The sequence below is a fragment of the Cetorhinus maximus genome, chromosome 20 (assembly GCF_964194155.1).
Source record: "Cetorhinus maximus chromosome 20, sCetMax3.hap1.1, whole genome shotgun sequence".
Taxonomy (NCBI): Eukaryota; Metazoa; Chordata; class Chondrichthyes; order Lamniformes; family Cetorhinidae; genus Cetorhinus; species Cetorhinus maximus.
In genome coordinates, this window is record NC_135898.1 from 5,459,083 (window position 1) to 5,480,843 (window position 21,761).

At 47.6% G+C, this 21,761-nt stretch overlaps 1 protein-coding gene across 1 annotated transcript in view; it reads left to right on the forward strand.

Moving 5' to 3' along the window:
* tgfa (transforming growth factor, alpha) overlaps positions 1-20,413 on the forward strand; it is a 35,795-nt gene extending 15,382 nt beyond the window's left edge. Inside the window, exons 3-5 of the mRNA XM_078565220.1 lie at positions 15,195-15,312; positions 17,085-17,234; positions 19,335-20,413. Of these exons, the coding sequence (XP_078421346.1) occupies positions 15,195-15,312; positions 17,085-17,234; positions 19,335-19,587 (521 nt within the window). The 3' untranslated portion in view covers positions 19,588-20,413. The remainder of the gene's footprint in view (positions 1-15,194; positions 15,313-17,084; positions 17,235-19,334) is intronic.
* Positions 20,414-21,761: the final 1,348 nt, after the last annotated feature.

Below are 21,761 nucleotides of genomic sequence, written 5' to 3' on the forward strand. Positions count from 1 at the left end.
TCGCCAGTTAGTTCCCATCCCGCTCTTCCTCCACAGTGGTACAGCAGTTTGATTTTTCCAATATTTGTCCAGTTTCCTTTTGAGTGTAATGGGATCTGCTTCCACCACCCTTTCAGGCAGCGAATTCCAGATCGCATCAACTCACTGTGTAAAAAATAAAAGTCATCTCTCCTTCACTGCTGATTTCAAATCATTAAACTCATCCTTGCCCACACGAGGGGGTGAAGCCGTAACAGGGGAGCGTGACCTCAACGTGAGGCAATGCTGTAAGTGAGAGGCGTGTGTTACACTGTCATGCACTCCATCTGGTTGCCAGAGGATGCTCAGTGATGACCCTCTGATTTACAACTTGGAAATCTTTGCAAAGGTGTCCATTCGAGATCCATCTTGGTCAGGGCTCTGGAAAGTATGTCAAGGGTGGAATTTTACGAGAGCGGGATTTTACAGTCCTGCCGAAGTCAATGGAGTTTAAAGTGGCTCGCTGTGATGGGGCTGTAAAATTCCCGCCCGAGAGTTGACGTCAACTGATTGCCACTCCGACTGGAATCAGGTATCCCTCATCCCTGGGAAACCCCTCAGGAATGGTAACTGCTGCAGTATTCAGTCTATAACCCAATGGGGAGCAACACTGAATGTTGTCAGATTTAAATTAAACAAGATGACCCACAACCACTACCAACCAGAAGGACAAGGGCAGCAGACACTTGGGAACACCACCAACTGCAAGTTCCCCTCCAAGCCACACACCACCCTGACTTGGAAATATATCGGCGTTCCTTCACTGTTGCTGGGTCAAAATCCCTCCCTAACAGCACTGTGGGTGTACCTACACCACATGGGCTGCAGCGGTTCAAGAAGGCAGCTCACCACCACCTTCTCAAGGGCAACTAGGGATGGGTAGCAAATGCTGACCCTGCCAATGCCCCAAGAACGAACTAAAATAAAATTCAGCCTTGCTGATTCTTGCCTTCGCTAAACCAAAGGCACTGAGGTCAGTAGTCACCTCCCAATTAATAGCTGGCCTTAAATTAGCAGAGTCATTGTGAAGCAGTAATTGAAGCCAGAATCTTTTAGAGCTGTTGTGCTGTGGAATTTTCTAATCTGTTCATTCCTCTGCATTCCTGCACCAAAAATAAAATAGTGTAAGTTATCAAATACCAGGAAGGAGTTTCAAGGTAGTAATTATACTGCAGAGTTCTGGTGTCACTGGGGGAACGAGCTATTTTGCCTGACTGCTATCTGCTGAGGGAACCTTGACTCTGAATTTGAAAGTAGAAATTTACACAGTAAGATCTGAGATTACTATCACACCTCTCACAGCCCCAGAACAACTCAAAGCATTTTACAGCCAATGACATACTTTTAAGGTGCCGTCGCTGTAGGAAATGAGGAGGTTAATTTGTACACAGCAAGATCCCACGTGCAGCAATACCATGATGACCAGATAACCTGTTTATTTATCCGTGATGTTGATTGACGGATAAATATTGGCCAGGACAGCAGGGAGAACTCCCCTGCCCTTCTTCCAAGTAGAATTCCAAATATTTGCATGCCAATTTTCCGATTTGTGGAGTTGTGACTTTATTTCCCTGGGGTAGGGATCAGCAGAGCGGTAACCGGATGTGAAAGACCATGAATGCTGGAGAGAAGAAATAAAAACAGAAAATGTTGGGAAATTCTCAGCTAGTCAGGCAGCACCTCTGGAGAGAGAAACGGAGTGAAGGTTTCAGTTAAGGAGATAGTCCAGTGAAGGACGATCATAGCTCCAGCAGAATAACAGAGGTGAAGGGATTCTGGATTGATCTGATAGAGAAGACAAGGCTCTCCATGGATCAGGACAGAGAAAGGTGGGGAGCTCCCGCGGACGCAGACTGAGAGGGAATCCTCAACCCACACCTTCTCCAATCCCTGTGTCTCTGCTTCAGTTATCCCCTTGTCCAGGAGGAAATGGACAAACTGGCTCGATCGAAATACAGGAACAGAAGGAGGCCATTCAGCCCCTCCCCGGCTCTGTGAGATTGCGGCTGATCTGTGCCTGAACTCTGAGCTTCCATATCCTTTGACCCCCGGTCCAACAAAGACCTAACCATCTGACTTTTGAAATTGAGAATTGATTCCTGCAGCCTCAGCAGTCTATTGAGTGTTCCCCGACCTCACCGCTGAGTGGCCTGACTCGAATGTGAAGGTTACGTCCCTTTGTTCCCCACGTTCTGGACTCTCCCACACACACCCCCCCTCCCATCCCCACATTAGAGGAAATCGTTTTTCTCTATCAACCCTGTCTAAGCGTTGAATCATCTTAAACACCCCAATTAGATTACCTCATAATCTTCTATACTTGAGCAAATACCAGCCTGGTCTATGCAACCTGACCTTAGAAGCCTGTTAGCCCTGGTTAACAAGCATGCTTGAAAGCTCTGAGCTACAATCACATTCTCCAGTTGTGCCTGAGATCACCCAGACCACCACCACACCCGTGGTCTAGAAAAACTAAAGGAAGACTTTGAATTCCTGTAGCGCCTTTCACAACTCCAGGACATTGCAAAGCACTTTACAGCCAATCAGATATTTTTGAAGTGTAGTCGGTGTTATAATGTAGGAAACTGAGCAGCCAATTCCAGCACAGCAAGCTCCCACAAACAGCAATATGATAAGGACCAGATAATCTGTTTTTGTGATGTTTGTCGGGGGATGAATATTGGCCAGAACACTGGGGAGAACACACCTCTTCCCCCCACCCCACCCCCCGGCTCTTCTTCAAAATAATGGCTGTGGGATCTTTTTCATCCACCTGACGGGGCAGACAGGACCCCAGTTAAACGCATCATCTGAAAGATGGCACCTCAGACAGTGCAGCACTCCCTCGGCACTGCACCTCCATCTAGATTTGTAACCTGCTCAGGTGGCTGAAGTTGCTCGGGAAGAGGGAGACACACATCAGTGCCTAACCTAAGCTGTGGACAACTTTACTCAGGGATCGCAGACCTCAGTAAGAACAGATCAATGAAAGGCACTCATTCAGAAAGCCTTGACATAAATTTGAGGATTCTCCCTCCCAAATTTACTTTGCTCAAGAAACTGGGTAAAATCCACAAGGAGGGGAGGAGGGATCCACAAGGGCACTTCCAGTTAAACACCAGGGAATGTATCAACCATCAGTCTTTATAGTTCAGAGTGAATACCAGTGAGTCCCAGTCAAATTACCATGGATCTGAGCTCAGTCTTGTATCGGGGTGATTGGAAGAAGAGTCATGCGGACTCGAAACCTTAACCCTGTTTCTCTCCATGCAGATGTTGCCAGACCTGCTGAGCATTTCCAGCACTTTCTGTTTTTTATTTCGGGGGAGATTCTTGTCTGTTTGTCGTGGAAGCTCGGATTGCACCTGGTGCAAGTGTGACGACCGAAAGAACTTACATTCCTCTCGAGCCCTACAAATTGCTTTGCGGCCAATGCGCACAGCAAGCTCCCACCAGCAGCGATGCGATCAACGAGCAGATAATCTTGTCTTTATTTCTGCTAGGTGAGGGATAAAATGGGCCCAGGACACTGGGGAGAACTCCCCCCTGCTCCTCTTGGAAGTAAGTAACTACAGGATCTCTCAGTCCGCTTAAGTGAGCGGACGGGTGTCAGGACACCTGCTGTCCTGACCTGGTCTGGAGATGTAGAGGCCAAATGATGACGTCCTATGCCTTAATGATTCTGTGACTCGATACATGACTCCAATCCCATGACCAATGTGATGGACTCTTAACTGTCCGTGGCCAAGCAAGGCACTCTGTTCGATGAAGCTGCTTCACGGGAACTCAGGATGCCCACGTTCTGGGAATGAATATTGAAGCTAAGAAACCAGGCCTAGGACCTTAAGTTTCGTTGCTTCTGATCCATGCTGGGGGTCATCAATCAAGAGATTATGCCATACCAGGCCATGATCTCCTGACCGTTGATAACCACAGCCTTCTCTGTCACTGCTGATCACCTGGTTTCACTCGGTCCCCAAACTGCGATCATCTAACCTCCAGGCCCAGCTCACAGAATCACTCCAGTCAGGCTGCTATTGTCACAGGGTGTATCCAGCTCCTGGAGGGACATGTTTTTGGAGGGATCACATGACCTCCTGCCTTTAGCCACCGCACCCCCACACACCCGTCAACATGTGTACCCTCGCTGTGCCCCCGCCTTCCATAAACCTCATTGGAAAAGGATCGGTTGCCTGCTTGGATCATCTGGCGGCCAGATAACCTTCCCTGCCATTCCCGACACTTTTATTACTGACGGACTGAAACGTTCAAAGAAATGTTGGCTCACGCTGACTATGATTTCTTTTCGCTGCGTCTTTGCTGGGAGCTGCGTTCCTGAGCAATCACCATGATTCCTGAAATCCTGGCGGCTTGGCAACCCAAGGCAGTCTTGTGAGACATTCACCTCAATCGGCTCGAAGGCAATTTGAAGGCCCTGCTTCAAAGGCAGCCCTAACATGATCCGAATGATTTAACCTGCCAATCCTTAACTCACGGAATCTTTCTGCATCTGACAGATTGGGGATTTGCGCAGCTATTGAGGATTAAAAGGCATGTTTCTACATCCTCCTATCCTCGACTCTTTTCCAATTATCCCAGGAATTAAGAGGCACTTCACGATTCTGAGCATTCTCCATCTGTATCGCTTGACTATTCAGCAGGACACACTGACAGAAAGTCATTGACACAGATGCTATGCATCTTAATGAAGTATGAAAGAAGCTAGGCGCCACTCGGCTCTGCTGGCCACACACCAGCCAGGCAGGCTGGCTACATTCTCATTGACTGGCCAATAATAACGGAGAGTTTGCATTGGGAAGCTTTTTTTTTTAAAAAAAAATCTTATTTTTCTGGCCAAATGCTCCTGCAGTTCCTGTAAGACGAAAAGTGAAGAAATGCCATGAATTGAAGCTCCAAGTGTGACAATTACACAGACTGCCAAATAGTTTGCCTGGGATGCTGTGTTCCCTCAGCAGCCGCTTGCCCAATTGGCATGAACGTTGGTCAGAATCTTAGTGCCAGAAGCAAACAACAGTGGGTCGACAGGGACCTTTTCTGTCACCACGTCCTGAACGGACCCCTGCCAGACACATCACCCCTGAGTGACCTGCCAGTTCCTAGCCAACCCGACCCGCTCTAAAACCGAGTCCCCCGGACGTTCCCCGTTTCTGTATTTGGTGGACCCGCAGCAGTTCCAAGGAATGGCTCCTGCCACACAGCCCGAGCGGAATGCTCAGACCCGATGAGGTCGGGAACGGAGGTGGAGGGAGCGCGACTGGTGTGCTGATTTCCCAACCCCACTCCCAGTATCAGGTTTGGGGCCAGCAGAGTGCCCAGTTAGGCTAGATAAGAGCCCCCTTGTTCATCAGGGGGTGGGGGAAGGAGGGATTTTCCAGTTTTCTCACATGATGTGGGATGGGGGTGGGGGGGAACATTTTAACTGCCTGGAGGTGTACACCCAGCGGCAGGGCAGGGGATTGAGGGTGGGGGACAGTGCGCCAGGCAGGCCTAACGAGGACTACAATAAAGGTTGCCATGGAGAGGGGTTCCCCAATATCCCCCCACCATGGTGGCCTGGCTGCTTTCTCTATTTTTAATAACATTTTTCAAATTGTTGCTGAGAGAGTGCCTTCACGTGGAAACGCCCTCTCAGTGACTGACCCTCTCAGTGACTGACCCTCTCAGTGACTGACCCTCTCAGTGACTGACCCTCTCAGTGACTGACCCTCTCAGTGACTGACCCTCTCAGTGACTGACCCTCTCAGTGACTGACCCTCTCAGTGACTGACCCTGTTCCTCTGAAGCTGGCTGACCTCTGATTGGCTGTCTAGCTACAAGAGTCCACAGCCATTAATTGAACAGGAAGCCTGTCACCGTGCTAATTAAGGGGGGAGGCGATGATGTAGTGGTATTGTCGCTGGACTAGTATTCCAGAGACCCAGGGTAAATGCTCTGGGGACCTGGGTTCAAATCCTGCCATGGCAGATGGTGGAATTTGAATTTAATAAAAATCTGGAATTAAAAGTCTAATGGTGACCATGAAACCATTGTCGCTTGTCGTAAAAACCCATCTGGTTCACTAATGTCCTTCAGGGAGGGAAATCTGCTGTTCTTACCTGGTCTGCCCTACATGTGACTCCAGACCCACAGCAACGTGGTTGACTCTTAACTGCCCCCTGAAATGGCCTAGCAAGCTACTCAGTTGTAACAAAAAAGTAATGAAACCAGACGGACCACCCGGCATTGACCTAGGCACCGGAAACAACAACGGCAATCGCAGCTCTGTGACCTAGCAAAGTCCTCCTCACTAACATCTGGGGGCTAGTGCTAAAATTGGGAGAGCTATGTTCCAGACTCCACCGTCACCATCCCTGGGTATGTCCTGTCCCACTGTCAGACCCAGCAGAAGTGGCGGCACAGTGGTATACAGTCAGGAGGGAGTTGCCTTGGGAGTCCTCAACATCAACTCAGGACCCCATGAAGTCTCATGGCATCAGGTGAAGGTCAGGTCAAACATGGGCAAGGTCAAACCTCCTGCTGATTACCACATACCGCCCTCCCTCAGCTGATGGATCAGTGCTCTTCCATGTTGAACATCATTTGAAGCAAGTACTGAGGGTGGCAAGGACACAGAATGTACTCTGGGGACTTCAATGCCCATCTCCAAGAGTGGCTCGATAGCACTACTACTGACCAAACTTGCCATGTCCTAAAGGACATAGCTGCTAGACTGGGTCTGCGGCAGGTGGTGAGGGAAAAACATACTTGACCTCATCCTCACCAATCTGCCTGACGCAGATGCATCTGTCCATGACAGTATCGGTAGGAGTGACCACTGTATAGTCACTGTGGAGATGAAGTCCCGCATTCACATTGACGGTACACTCCATCGTGTTGTGTGGCACTACCAATGTGCTAAATGGGATAGACTTCAAACAAATCGAGCAACTCAAGACTGGGCATCCATGAGGCGCTGTGGGCCATCAGCAGCAGCAGAATTGTACTCCAACACAATCTGTAACTTCATGGCCCGGCATATCCTCCACTCTACCATTAGCATCAAGACAGGGGATCAACCCTGGCTCAATGAAGAGTGCAGGAGGGCATGCCAGGAGCAGCACCAGGCACACCTAAAAGTGAGGTGTCAACCTGGTGAAGCTATAACACAGGACTACTTGTGTGCCAAACAGTATAAGCAGTAAGTGATAGACAGAGCTAAGCGATCCCACAACCAACGGATCAGATCTAAGCTGTGCAGTCCTGTCACATCCAGTCGTGAATGGTGGTGGACAATTAAACAATTCACTGGAGGTGGAGGTTCCACAAATATCCCCATCCTCAATGATAGAGGAGCCCAGCACATCAGTGCAAAAGACAAGGCTGAAGCATTTGCTACAATTTTCAGCCAGAAGTGCTGAGTGGGTGATCCATCTCAGCCTCCTCCGGAGGTCCCCAGCATCACAGATGCCAGTCTTCAACCAATTCAATTCACTCCATGTGATATCAAGAAATGGCTGAAGGCACTGGATACTGCAAAGGCTATGGGCCCTGACAATATTCCGGCAATAGTACTGAAGACTTGTGCTCCAGAACTTGCTGCGCCCCTAGCCAAGCTGTTCCAGTACAGCTACAACACTGGCATCTACCCGGCTATGTGGAAAATTGCCCAGGTATGTCCTGTACACAAAAAGCAGGACAAATCCAACCTGGCCAATTACCACCCCATCAGTCTACTCTCGATCATCAGTAAAATAATGGAAGGGGTCATCAACAGTGCTATCAAGCGGCACTTGCTTAGCAATAACCTGCTCACTGATGCCCAGCTTGTGTTCCGCTGGGGCCACTCAGCTCCTGACCTCATTACAGCCTCGGTTCAAACATGGACAAAAGAGCTGAACTCCCGAGGTGAGGTGAGAGTGACTGCCCTTGACATCAAGGCAGCATTTGACCGAGTGTGGCATCAAGAAGCCCTAGCAAAACTGGAGTCAATGGGAATCAGGGAAAACTCTCCACTGGTTGGAGTCATACCTAGCACAAAGGAAGATGGTTGTGGTTGTTGGAGGTCAGTTATCTCAGCTCCAGGGCATCACTGCAGGAGTTCCTCAGGGTAGTGTCCTCAGCCCAACCATCTTCAGCTGCTTCATCAATGACCTTCTTCCCATCAGAAGTGGGGATGTTCACTGGAGATTGCACAATGTTCAGCACCATTCTCAACTCCTCAGATACTGAAGCAGTCCATGTCCAAATGCAGCAAGACCTGGACAATATCCAGGCTTGGGCTGACAATTGGCAAGTAACATTCGTGCCACACAAGTATCAGGCAATGACCATCTCCAACAAGATAGAATCCAACCATCGCTTCTTGATGTTCAATGGCATTACCATCACTGAATCCCCCACTATCAACATCCTGGGGGTTACCATTGACCAGAAACTGAACTGGACCAGCCATATAAATACTGTGGTTACAAGAGCAGGTCAGAGACTAGGAATCCTGGACGAGTAACTCACCTCCTGACTCTTCAAAGCCTGTCCACCATGTACAAGGCATGAGTCAGGTGTGTGATGGAATACTCCCCACTTGCCTGGAAGAGTGCAGTTCCTACAACGCTGAAGAAGCTGGACACCGTCCAGGACAAAGCAGCCCGCTTGATCGGCACCACATTCACAAACGTTCACTCCCTCCACCACCGATGCACAGTAGCAGCAGTGTGTACCATCTACAAGGTGCACTGCAGAAACTCACCAAGGCTCCTTAGACAATACCTTCCAAACCCATGACCACTACCATCTGGAAGGACAAGGGCAGTAGATAAATGGGAACACCACCACCTGGAAGTTCCCCTCCAAGTCACTCACCATCCTGACTTGGAAATATATCGCCGTTCCTTCACTGTTGCTGGGTCAAAATCCTGGAACTCCCTTCCTAACAGCACTGTGGATGTACCTACACCATATGGACTGCAGCGGTTCAAGAAGGCAGCTCACCACCACCTTCTCAAGGGCAACTAGGGATGGGCAATAAATGCTGGCCCAGCCAGTGAAGCCCACATCCCGTGAATGAATTTTTTTAAAAAGGGACCCCTCATGAAAATCCCAGATGTTGACTGTTTTTCCCGGGATGGAAGGATTGGTGGTGGGAGGGGAGGGTCAGGATCCGGAAACCATCCCAACTCCTGTTCCCCACCACCTGTGAAAATTGAGCCCCAAGTTGCGGAGTGAGAGGTTGGGGAGAGCAAGTGTTGGAGGAAGAGTCTCCTGTCTACTCTACTCAGTGGATGAGTGAAAGGGAATCCCTTTCAAAGCAGAATTTCTCTGAGATCCCAAAAGTTCATGTAACTATGGGCAGCCTCTCAGTGCAACTCCATCCTGTCCTGCAGCTTAAGAGCCCAACATTGCTGCGATTCTCTTGACCAAGAATTACATAGAGTTATACAACTGGCCATTCAGCCCATCATTTCCATGCTGGTGTTTATGCTCCAAACATGCCCACTCTTCATCTCACCCTAACAGCGTATCCTTCTGCTCCCTTATCCCTCATGTGTTTATCCAGCTTCTCCTTCAAAGCATCTATACCATTCACCTCCACTCCCTGTGACAGCGAGTTCCACATTCTCACCACTCTCTCAAAGTGAAGAAGTTTCTCCTGAATTCCCCATTGACTCTCTTATATTGAGGGAGTATTGTTGAGTCCTTTTGGCTGGTTACCATTTGAGCGAGATCTACATCCACAGTTCCTCGCCCTTTTGGAACGGACTGCTGGACTTACGCTCATCAATGGCGATGGTCGGAAGCCATTTGATGGATGAACATCAGTAAGGGAATACTGTGACAGCTGGCGAGCAGAGCAGCTGCAGCGTTCAGCCTTTCTGTAGCAACGTCAGGCTGAGTAATTGTGGCCGGTAATTCTAGAATTCTGAACCATCACCTTTGGGAATCAAGAGTTTTGTTGTGGAGTTTTTCAGGTATTCACATCCCTCCTGAAATGAAGCAAGGTGAGAGGGGAAGCCCGTCGCTTGTCCCATGGTTGAATGAAGCAGTGTTGGTGACTCGAACAGCCTGTTCGTCTGTCCCGCTCTCCTGTGCTCCACTTAACCTCACTTCTCAATCCAGCTGCGAGCTGGTCGACCCAGGGCAGCCACTTGCTCCTCACAGCTGTCAGGTATTCGACCGCCTCGTCCCCCCACCCTTAAAAGGATTGGTGAGCAGTCAGGGATGAGAGAGGGACACCATCCTGGATTTCTGATTGATGCACTGCTACCTGCCACAGAGTCCCGGGGAACCAGCCCTAGCAAAGTCAAGAAAATAGCTTCCCAGAGAAAGAGGGGTTTCCCAAAACACTTGGCAGCAGAGAGAAGAAGCTGGGGTTAATGACGCTAACTTTGTCAGGAAAGGAGTTTTGCCGAAAAAGGAATCATGCCGATGCTTTTCCTCTACACTCATCAGGACATAGCAAGAAGTCTGAAGAGCTGGAGCACATGGAATACAAGGGACAGCAGTAATATAGATCTGAAATTGGCTGAGTAACAGGAAACAGAGTAGTGGTGAATAGGTGTTTTTCAGACTGGAGGAAGGTTTATTGAGGGATTTCCCCAGGGCTGGCGTTGGGACCTCTGCTGCCCTTGATATATATTAATGACCTAGACCTTGGTGCACAGGAGACAATTTCAAAATTTGCGGACGATACAAAACTTGGAGGCATTGTGAGCTGTGAGGAGGATAGTGTAGAACTTCAGGAGGACCGTAGACAGGTTGGTAGAACGGGCAGATAGGTTACAGATGGAATTTAACGCAGAGAAATGTGAAGTGATTCATTTTGGCAGGAAGAACACGGAGAGACAATATAAAACGGAAAGTGCAATTCTAAAGGGGGTGCAGGAGCAGAGGGACCTGTGTGTATATGTGCATAAATCATCGAGGGTGGCTGGACAGGCTGAGAGAACGGTTAATAAGATAGAACAATAACGCCTCCACAGCACACACAGCTGTGCAGAGTAGGGATGTCGTGTGGACAGAGAGATGGAGAGGTGGACATATACATACAGAAGACAGGAGGTGTTATTGTTCTGTTTTTGCACCTTTCCCTTTGACCAGGAGATCTCAAGTTGTTACTCAATCCATCTGAACTGTGCTATTTGGATTCAGTGTAATGGCTTGAAGTTGCTCCCATTCTTGTAGTTCAGACAATACCAGTCACTTCTGGCATGTTTCTGCAAGTAGATATAAATCCTAATATCGATCAGTTTTTATCTGGCCAATAAGACCGAATCCTCATGGGCAGAATCTTTGTATCTCTCTCTCTAGTGAGCATTTAGTAATAGCGTTCCATCCTACGAGTCTGAAAGTTCAGGGCTCGATTCCCGCTCCGGACAGCCTTGGCCAATGGAGACCAGAATGCAGAGCGGTTCAGAATTCTGGGGTGGCATCCATTGGCATTCACGTATCTCAGATTCATGCGCTGTAGGAACAACCCCCAACCGACTGGCCTAAAGATGGTTAGGGCCATGAATGGAATGTTCAGATTCTAAATCCGCCCGCAATCCTCCCACAACTTCCTGCTCCAAGAGAGGAGAACAACAACATCCTTCACCTGTCTGTACCAAAGAGCTGGCGACACACCCTCCCTGAGTGTGAACGGCTTCAGACTGCTCTCCTCGTTAGAAAAGGCTGCAGAGGTACTCGGGAAGGTGTAAGAGAGCTTTACAAGGATGTTGCCACAGAGAGTCCAACCACCAGGAGAGATTCAACTGCCTGGGACTCTGGTAACTAGAGAAGGGAAGGCTGAGAGGAGATTAATGGAGTTCTTAAAAACCATGAAGATTATAGATGTTCCCATGTGTAGAGGATTCCAAAGCAAAGGCTCATAAATATAGAGTAGTCACTGAATTGAGAATTGAGGAGAAACTCCTTTACCCGGAGAGCGGTGAGAATGGGGAACTCGCTCCCACAGTGAGTGGTTGAGGTGAATAATCTACATACATTTCAGGGGAAGCTGGATAAACACATGAGGGAGAAAGGAATAGAGGGATTTGTGGATGGGGTGAGACGAAGATGGGGTGGGAGGAGGCTCGTGTGGAGCATAAACACTAGCATGTAGCAGATGGGCTGAATGGCCTGTTTCTGCGTTTGTAAACTCGATGTCATCCTTTGGCTGAAACTCAGCTGTTATCCATTGCTCGTAGAGCTATGTAATTTCTCCAGTTAAGCTGGATTCCGTATAACAGACACCAAATCTTAAACAAATTCAACTGTCCAGAAAACTCCCAAAAAAAACCACAGGCACCAAGTGAGCGATTGGAATTTGTTGACAATAGGGAAATGCTTTAGATTCGTAGTCTGAGTTGTTCCGCAATATGAAAAAGTAACCTGTTGATTGGAAAGGTCGGTATGAAATTTGTGAAAACGTGATCCTTTCAGTCACTGGACATGATACCCTTCAGCACCCTAACAGTAGTATTGTTCCTGCATATTCCTTCTTATTGTCTTCCTTTTCCCATTATTCAAGGCTTTCCTGAGGCACATTGGAAGAGAAAGCAGTTTATCTGATTGATGCAATCTCCGATTTGGAAAGGCTCCAGCCCACATTGTCTTTTGTTTGTTTGCTTTCTTCAACCAGATGGCTAAACATTTCTCAATTTTTTTTTACAATTGCATTTCCCCAAAGCCCTCGTTATGAATAACAGCATTGGCTAAAAGCAAAAACAGAGGGGCTGAAACCCTAAACCCCCGTGAGAATCTCCAACCAGAAACCTCGGAGGGGAGGTGGCAGGTGGGGGTGGGAGTCCTCCAATCAAGGTGTTTCAAACAAGAGAAGGATTCGATCGAGCAGCGATGGAGAAGCCACAGAAAGTGGGGTGGAAATGCAGAATCATTTTCCAACTTTGATGTGGATTCTGCAAGTCAAACTGAGCCTTCAAGACTGAGATTGATGAATATTGAACGAGGGTATTTAGAATGGGGTTAAGATGCACATCAATCATGGTCTGACTGGTAGCCGCCTTGATGGGCTGAGTGGCCTCACCCTTTTCTTAATGTTGCTAGGTCCCTGGAAAATAATTGGGGTGGGGGAATAAGAAGCGGAGGCACTTCAGCAACCAAATCTGGGTCAAAACTTAACAATGGGGCTGGGTGGTGGGGCGGAGGGGGTGGGTGGGGGGATAACCAAAACCAGGGTTCAAGCAATCTGGTTTGATGCCCCCTGAACAAGGGAAGTTGTGGATGGGCAATAGATGCTGGCCTAGCCAGCAATGCCCACATCCCGTGAACAAATAATAAAAAAAACTGCATCAGTTTGTGGTTGGGTGGCAGTTAATATCAGATCTTTGACTCCTGGAGTCTAACCCCAGCCTCGACTCACCTCATTTGTGCATTCTAGTAAAATCTAACTCCCCTGTGCTGAAGATGCTTATCCTTTCCAAGCGCCACCCTGTCAGAGATGATGTCTTCTCAATGAGGCGTGAAACTGAGATCCCACTTAGATTCTTTGGCCACCATTAGGAAAAGAGCAACAGAGTTCTCCCTGGTGCCTCGGGACTTGGTATCTCTCAACCGCCATCACTAAAACTGATGATCAGCTCACCGTCACATTGCTGCTTGTGGGATCTTGCTGTGCACAAATTGGTTGCGGAATTTCCTACATTACAGCAGTCCTAACGCTTCAAAAAGTATTTCACTGGCTGTAAAACACTTCTGGGACATCCTGAACTGCGGCAAGGTGCTTGAGAAATGCACCTCTTACTTCGTATTCTGGTAGCAAGGGGTTCAGTGGAAATCTGAGACACCCACACCCCTGCCTGTTGGAGGACAGTTGCTCACTGCACTGAGTACCAGGTGTGGTGGCTGAGCTCGAGCTGAAGCTGGGCGAAGGATGAATGGTTCTTCCCCCCTCCCCAGTGAACAAGCTCCTTCAATAAGACTTCAATGCAGACAGTGGAAACCCTGTGTAACTCGAAAGGTCTGTGGCTTTTGGGAATCAGCAGTTCTGATTGTACTTAAGCCAGCCATCGGCACATCAAAGAGACCAGCATCAAAGCTCAGTACAGACACCGAGCTGACAACAGCTGCTGAGATAGGATGTCTCCATTCTGAGGGAAAAGAAAGCTCTGGTATTCTTGAATGGAAAGAACAGCGATGTAGACTGGCTGCACAATAGCATCTTTACACAGTTCTGAAGGTGTCAGGTGTCCTTGTACATTTTCAACACATTGACATGTGATGTCTTTTTAAACTGTTAACACTTCACTGCACCAAGGGCTCCTGTACATCAGGAGCAAGATACATGTGAGGCAAAGTACGAGAAAGATTTAAATTGGAAAGGAACAAGAGAGATCCACCATCTTGGCCCAGGCAGCATCTGGCTTAAGACAACCCGTCATCTCAAAGTATCCCAGAATGACGGATTGGGATTCCCTTCTCTGGAGGAAAGCAAATGGCAGCAAACAACCTGATAACACAAACTCAAAGAACAGGGGAGCTCTCCCTAATGTTCCAGCTCAAGATTCATCCCTTAACCTACACCTAAAATAGGTTATCTGGTCATTATCACACAGCTGTTTGTGGGATCCTCCTGTGTGCAAATTGGCTGCTATGTTTCCCACATTACAACCATGATGATACTTCCAAAATTACCTCATTGGCTGTGAGGTGTCCTGGGGTGTCCTGAGGTTGTTAAAAGCAAAAATAGAAATCCAGACACATTTATAATTTCTTTGGAAGACCAGCCACTATTGTGATCTAGACAAACGTGCTCGCCAATTTGTGCACAGCAAGATTCCACGAGTTCAACAAATGACTAAACACTCTGAAGACTTTCTGGCCTTTGAATCATGCCTTAGGGTATTTAGTGCCCATTTGAACAGACCCACAGGAACCCTGTTTTCATGTCTTATCCACAGAATGACACCTACAGCAACCAATTCTCCCTCAGCATTACATCCAAGAGCTCACCTGGGCTCTGTGCTTAGGTTCTCGAGTGGGTTTGAACCTTCTGCCTCAGAGGTGAGAGTGGCACCGACTGAGGTACGCTGATGCCTCTCAAACCTGATCAAACAGAGAGGCTGAGGAAGAACCCACGTGAAACTGAAGAGTAGAACACAAATGAAGTCTTACCGCAGTGACTGAGAAGATTGGTTTGGCTATGAAAATGATCCTTGTTCTTTTTCTCTCTCTCTCTCTAGGTCCACCGGTAGCAGCTGCTGTGCGCGCACACTTTGAGGATTGTCCTGTCAGTCACCAAAACTTCTGTTTGAATGGAAAGTGTCGGTTTTTGGTGCAAGAGTCTTCTGCAGCATGCATGTAAGTGGCTTTGTTCAGAAAACCCTTGAATAAATGAAGCATCTTTGAGGAGCAGCTGGAACATAACAAATAGGAGCTGGAGTAGGCCAATCAGCCCCTCGAACCTGCCCAGCTCTGCCATTCCATCAGATCCTGGCTGATCTTCTGCATCAATTCTGCTTTCCCCGCCTAATCCTTCTGCTCCTCAATTTCTTTAGGGTGCAATCATCTATCTATCTATTTCAGTCTTGAATATACTGGCGACTCAGCACCCACAACCCTCTGGGATAGAGAATTCCAAAGATTCACAACCCTCGGAGTGAATAAATCTCTCCTCATTTAAGTCTTAAATGGCCAACCCCTTATCCAGAGACTGTGCCCCCATGTTCTGCATTCTCCAGGCTGGGGGAAACAGCTTCTCAGTGTCTACATTGTCAAGCTCTCTAAGAATGTTGTATCCTTCAATAAGATCAGCGCTCATTCTTCAAAACTCCAAAGAATATAGGCCCAGTCTCTCCTGTTAGGACTCTCATACTCAGAATCAATCTCGTGATTCTTCATCGTACCTCTTCCAACAAAAACTGCACAGTATTCCAGGTGTGGTCTCAATAAATCCCTGTGCAACTGTAGCAAGACTTCTTTATTCCTGTACTCCAATCTCCTCGCAAGAAAGACCAATATGCCATTTGCCTTCCTGATTGCTTGCTGTGTGTCACAAGGACAGCCAGATCCCTCTGTACACCAACATTTACCCCTCTTTCTCCCATTTTTTCTCCGTAGCTCTGCAAATTCATCCTCCTCCACTTCCCTTTTGAAAACCACAATTGAACCTGCCTCCCCCACACCCCAGGCAGAGCATTCCAGATCTGAACCACTCGTTGCCTGAAAGAGGTTTTCCCTCATGTCACCATTGCTTCTTTTTGCCAATGACCTTCAAATGTGTGTCCTCTGGTTCTTGATCTTTCCACCAGTGGGACCAGTTTCTCCCGATCGACTCTGTCCAGACCACAGGTGTGAAAATTGCCTCCTTGTGTCTGGCTCACATTGGGTGGGTTACTCACTGAAGCAACTTTGGGAGGCGTAAGCCTTCTGCTCAGGTGACTTCACTGTGGTTCTGTTGAGATGCTCCAGTGGGAAATGAAGAAGCCACAACTGTTGGTCAACCAATTCCACCCCCACCCACCCGTCCCCCACCCCACCCCACCCCACCATTACAGTGAGTGACTCAGCAAGCAAATCTAAACCAAACAGAAATGAAATGTAGAGAGACTAGAAAAGCTGGAAGGTTGTCTACAATTCTCAGAGCCAGATTTTTTTGGAAGGATTTGAAGACCTTGGATGGAGTATACAAGAGATCTGGCAGAGTGGTTCCAGGAATGAGGGCCCTGAGTTGTTACTTGGAGAGGCTGGGATTGTTCTCCTTAGAGTAGAGAAGGTTAAGGGGAGATTTAACAGAGGTGTTCAAAATCACAAAGGGCTTTGATAGGTAGACAGGGAGAAACAGGAGTTAAGATAATTTGCAGAGGAATCGGAGGGAGTTGAGATTGTTTTTTGATCTGTTCTGCACTTGTCGAGAAGGTAGAAGCAGATTTGGTCGTAACTCTGAAAGGGAATTGGAAAAGGGAAGACTTGCTGGGCTCTGGGGAATCGGCAAGGTGGAGTGGCAGGCTGGATTAATTGTATGGCTGTTTTCAAGATCCAGACAGGCCAGATGGGCTGAATGGCCTCCTGCTGTGCTATGTAATTGTATCATCTGGCGAGTGTCTTTTACAAATCAAACATTTGTTTTGCAGCTGTCGCTCTGGCTACATAGGCATCCGATGTGAACATGCTGACCTGCTTGCTGTGGTGGCCATCAGGCAGAAACAACAAGCCATCGCTACCTTAGTGGTGGTGTCGGTCATTGTATCAGTCCTCCTGATCGCAGCTTGTGTCTTACTACAGTAAGTTCTGTCTGCAGAATGGGGTTGTGGCGGTGGTCAGATTCCTCCAGGGACTTGTCAGAACTGAAGAGCTGATCTGAAAACAAGATGGTTTCACTAAACCCCTCCAGAGGTTTTATTGGTTTCCTCACTCTCTCAGATCTAGCACGGAAATGGGTAGAAAGAGAGGAAGTCAGTGGTGCAGCAGAACGATGCTTGAAGCAAGCAAATCTCTGCTCTTGAGGCCACGCACTCTGGCTTTCAGTGTATGAAAACTCAATCAGTGAATCGGATGGCTAGAACTCCCCAAGATGCACCTCTTCCGGGTGCGCTCATGACAAGCAAGCCCCCAGAGCGCAGAATCACCCCAAATTGTCCCTGGGTATGATACAGCTCATAAGCTGGTGAAGAGGTCACTCCTTGACAATAACAATACCCACTCAATAACAGTAAATGATATTTATATAGCACCCATAACATAGTGAAAACAGCCCACGGTCCTTCATAGGACCTTAATCAGGCAAAAATTGACCCCAGGCCATATACTGGAAGGAGACCTAAGGACAGCTTGGTGAAAGAGGTTGGCTTTAAGGAGCGACTCAAAGGAGGAGAGAGAGAGGCCAAGAGGTTTTAGGGAGGGAATTCCAGAGTTTGAGATCTAGACAGCTGAAGACATGGATGTTGCACAACATCATGCACGAAGACATGCACGAACAATTCAAGGAGGAGAGAATGACTTTGAGCACCACTCTAAGTCCAGTTAAAGAGGATGGCTTCAACAATAAAACATTGAAACATGTGGCCCCCAGCAGTCCCATGTGAATGTTTCCCCTCCACAAGAGCAGCAATCCTCAACATCTGGATCTGTAAAAAAAAGCTCTGTCACCCGGAGTTTGGATTCAATCTGAAATGTAATGTTGCATTGTGCCTGTTACTGAACAAACCTGCTTCATTGAAGGATGCAGCCAAGAAGGAGACCATGAGCCTGTTCATACCAGCTCTGTGAAAGAGCTATCTAATTATCCTCACTCCTCACTGCTCCTTCCCCAATGCCCCACTTAAGGTATTTATCCAATTCCCTTTTCAAGTTCCCGGTTGAATCTGCTCCCGCTGTCCTTTCATGCACAGCATTCCAGGTCAGCAGAGCAACTCCCAGTGAGAAGGGAAATTCATCCCCCCCTCCCCGCTTCTATTCTCCAGTATGCTCCTGTTGACCCTCCACAGAAGTGACATCTCTTGATATCATTGTGAGTCCAATGATACTGAGTAAGATGAGGAGCATCCAGGCGGAAGTGAGTTTGGAATTAAAGGAAAGCCAGTCACACCAAAATATATCACAGGAACAAGGAGGAGGCCATTCAGCCCCTCAAACCCATTTGGCCATTCAATAAATGCATGAGTGCTCTGGATCTGAACACCAGCTCTTGCCTTGCTTTCCATATCCTTTATCCTTGCCTTGAAAATATCCATTGATCTCAGACTTGGTGATTCATGGGTTAAAAGCCACTTATTTTTGTGGGAGAGAAGTGAAGAGGTGTTTCCTAACTTGGCTCCAGATTGGTCTGGCTCTGTCTTTCAGATGTTGCCTCCTTTACCCCAGACTCACTTCACCATTGGGAAAAGATTCCTCTTTATCTACACGATCAACTCCTTTAGAGAATCCTCCAAAAAGCTCAATCAAATCACTCCTGAACCTTCTATGCCCCCATATTATACAAGCCTCTTGGTGACAGTCAGCTGGGGAATTTAAATTCAGTTCATTAACTAAATCTGGATTATAAAAATAATCACAGTAATGGTGACCACAAAACCACCAGTTTGTTGTAAAAACGCATCTGGTTCACTAATGTCCTTTAGAGAAGGAAATCTACAATCCTCATCTGGTCTGGCCTGCATGTGACTCCAGACGCACAGTAATGTGGTTGACTCTTAACTGCCCTCTGAAATGGCCAAATGAGTCACTCAGTGGTTCAAGAAGGCGGCTCACCACCACCTTCTCGAGAGCAATTAGGGATGGGAAATAAACTCTAGCCTTGTCAGCAGCACCCACCATCCTATGATTGAATAAGCCACATCCGCCTGGTTTTACTGACCAAACTCTTTGTTTTCTCTCTCTGGCAGTTGTTGTCGGAAGCAAAGGAAGTGTGAACTGTGCCGAAGGATATTTACTAAACCGGAAGCCAGCCTGCTAAAGAGTGGATCCACCGGCAATCAGGGAGACACAGGCAAGGGGAACACTTCCGCAATGACAGTGCATACTTACTGGGTTCCTGCGTTTATTCATAGCCCTGGCCCAGTGGGCAGCACTCTCTCCCCTCTGAATCAGGAAGCTGGAACCCCCGAGACCCGAGCAAAGCCCTGGCTGAGTCTCTGAGTGTAGCACTGAGAGAGTGCTGCACCAGCAGAGGTGACGTTTTTTTAGGATGAGATGTTAAACTGAGACCCCGGTCTGCACCCTCCTACAAGATCACATGCCCTGGGGCTGATATTCACCCCTCAGTCATCAGATTATCAGCTGATGGTCACCTTTCTGTTTGTGGGATCTTGCTGTGCACAAACTGGCGGCCGCATTTCCTACTTGACGACAGTGGCTGCACCTCAAAGAGTCCGTCATTGGCTGTCAAGCGCTTTGGGACATCCTGAGGCCCCGAGAAGCGTCGTGGAAATGAGGGTCTTTCTCTTTTGATGTAGTGGCCTTGTACCTGCTTGATGTCGTGTTCCCGGTGGCAGTGTCTGTTTTACCAACTCTTGGCTTTCTGTTTCGGACAGGGGTGTGAGGAACACTGCGATCTGCCAAGTGCTGGCCACTTCTGACCTCTATCCATGCATCTATCTCTGCACTGCCACAGCACTGGAACAGGCACCTGACCTCGACATTCCTGCCTTACCTGAGGGGACCTCACCTCCAGGTAGAGGGACAACATCTACTGAGGAGCACAAAGGAAAACATTTTGTATTATGTGGGACTTTTCTTTCTTTTTTTTTGCTGTTTCTTTTTGTCGATTAATTTATAGAAATATTGATATTCATGCAGTGAAGCAAACTACTTCCTCTTGAAGAGTTACAGAATGTAAGTTAAAAGTGTTGAAAAATACCTGTGGGATTGTTTAATTATTTAACGAGCAGAAAAGAACTCAAAATATATGTTAAACTATTTAAGCTTCTGACACATGAAATAAAACGTTTTTTTTTAATATGTATGTACCTGTCGCATGATCTGAAGTCAGGATATGGAGTTGGTTCAAAAGGGAATTGGATGAACGCTTATCAGACAACACATGAAACTAATTTGGCAGGGGTATAGGATACAGAGTGGAGGTACAGTCGGGGGTGATGCACAGGAATATAAAGAGAAACTGAGTCAGTCTGGAACGCAGGGCAAATATAGACCTGTTAAGGCACAAGAGAATAATGCGAGGCTGGATTACATCTACTTTAACACAAGGAGTCTTACAAGTAAGACAGATGAATTGAGGGTGGTGATTACCACATGGGAATGACATTGTTGCTATCACAGAGACATGGTTGAGGGAAGGGCAGGACTGGCAGCTCAATATTCCAGGGTATAGGATCAGGCATGATGTGGGGGGGGTGGAACATAAAAGAGGAGGTGGCATTGCACTATCGATCAAGGAGCCAATTACTGAATTACTGCAGTAAGAGGGATGGCATCTTAGAAGGTTCCTCAAATGAGGCCATATGGATAGAATTTAAAAACAAAAAGGGGACAATCACTTTGCTGGGTGTGTACTATAGGCCTCCAAACTGTCAGCGGGAGACAGAGGAGCAGATATGTAGGCAAATCTCAGAGAAGTGTAAAAATAATAGGGTAATAATAGTAGGGGATTTCAACTTCCCCAGTATTAACTGGGATAGTCTTAGTGTGAAAGGTTTAGAGGTGATGGAATTCTTAAAGTGCATCCAGGAGAGCTTTTTGAGCCAACACGTAGAAGGTCCCACAGGAGAAGGGGCGATACTGGACCTCATCTTAGGGAATGAAGTCGGGCAAGTGGTAGAAGTGTCAGTGGAGGAGCATTTCGGGGATAGTGACCATAACTCTGTAAAATTTAAAGTAGTTAAGGGAAAGGACAAAGGTGGACCTGAAATAAAGGTCCTGATTTGGGGGAAGGCCGATTTCAATGTGATAAGACAGGACCTGGCCAAAGTGGACTGGGAGCAGCTACTTGTAGGAAAGACTCCATCAGACCAGTGGGAGTCATTCAAAAAGGAAATAGTGAGAGTCCAGGGCCAACATTCCCATAAAGGTGAAGGGTAAGTCCAACAAGTCCAGGGAACCCTGGATGTCAAGGGTAGAGGATTGGATAAGGGAAAGAAAGGAGGCTTATGGCAGATACAGAGGGCTGAAAACAGCAGAAGCCCTAGAGGAGTATAAAAAGTATAGGGGGTACTGAAAAAAAGTAATTAGGAGAGCAAAGAGGGGGCATGAAAAACACTGGCGAAAAAACCCAAGATAATGGAAAATTCCAAGGCATTTTACAAAGATATTTAGGGCAAGAGGATAACCAGGGAAAGAGTAGGGCCCATTAG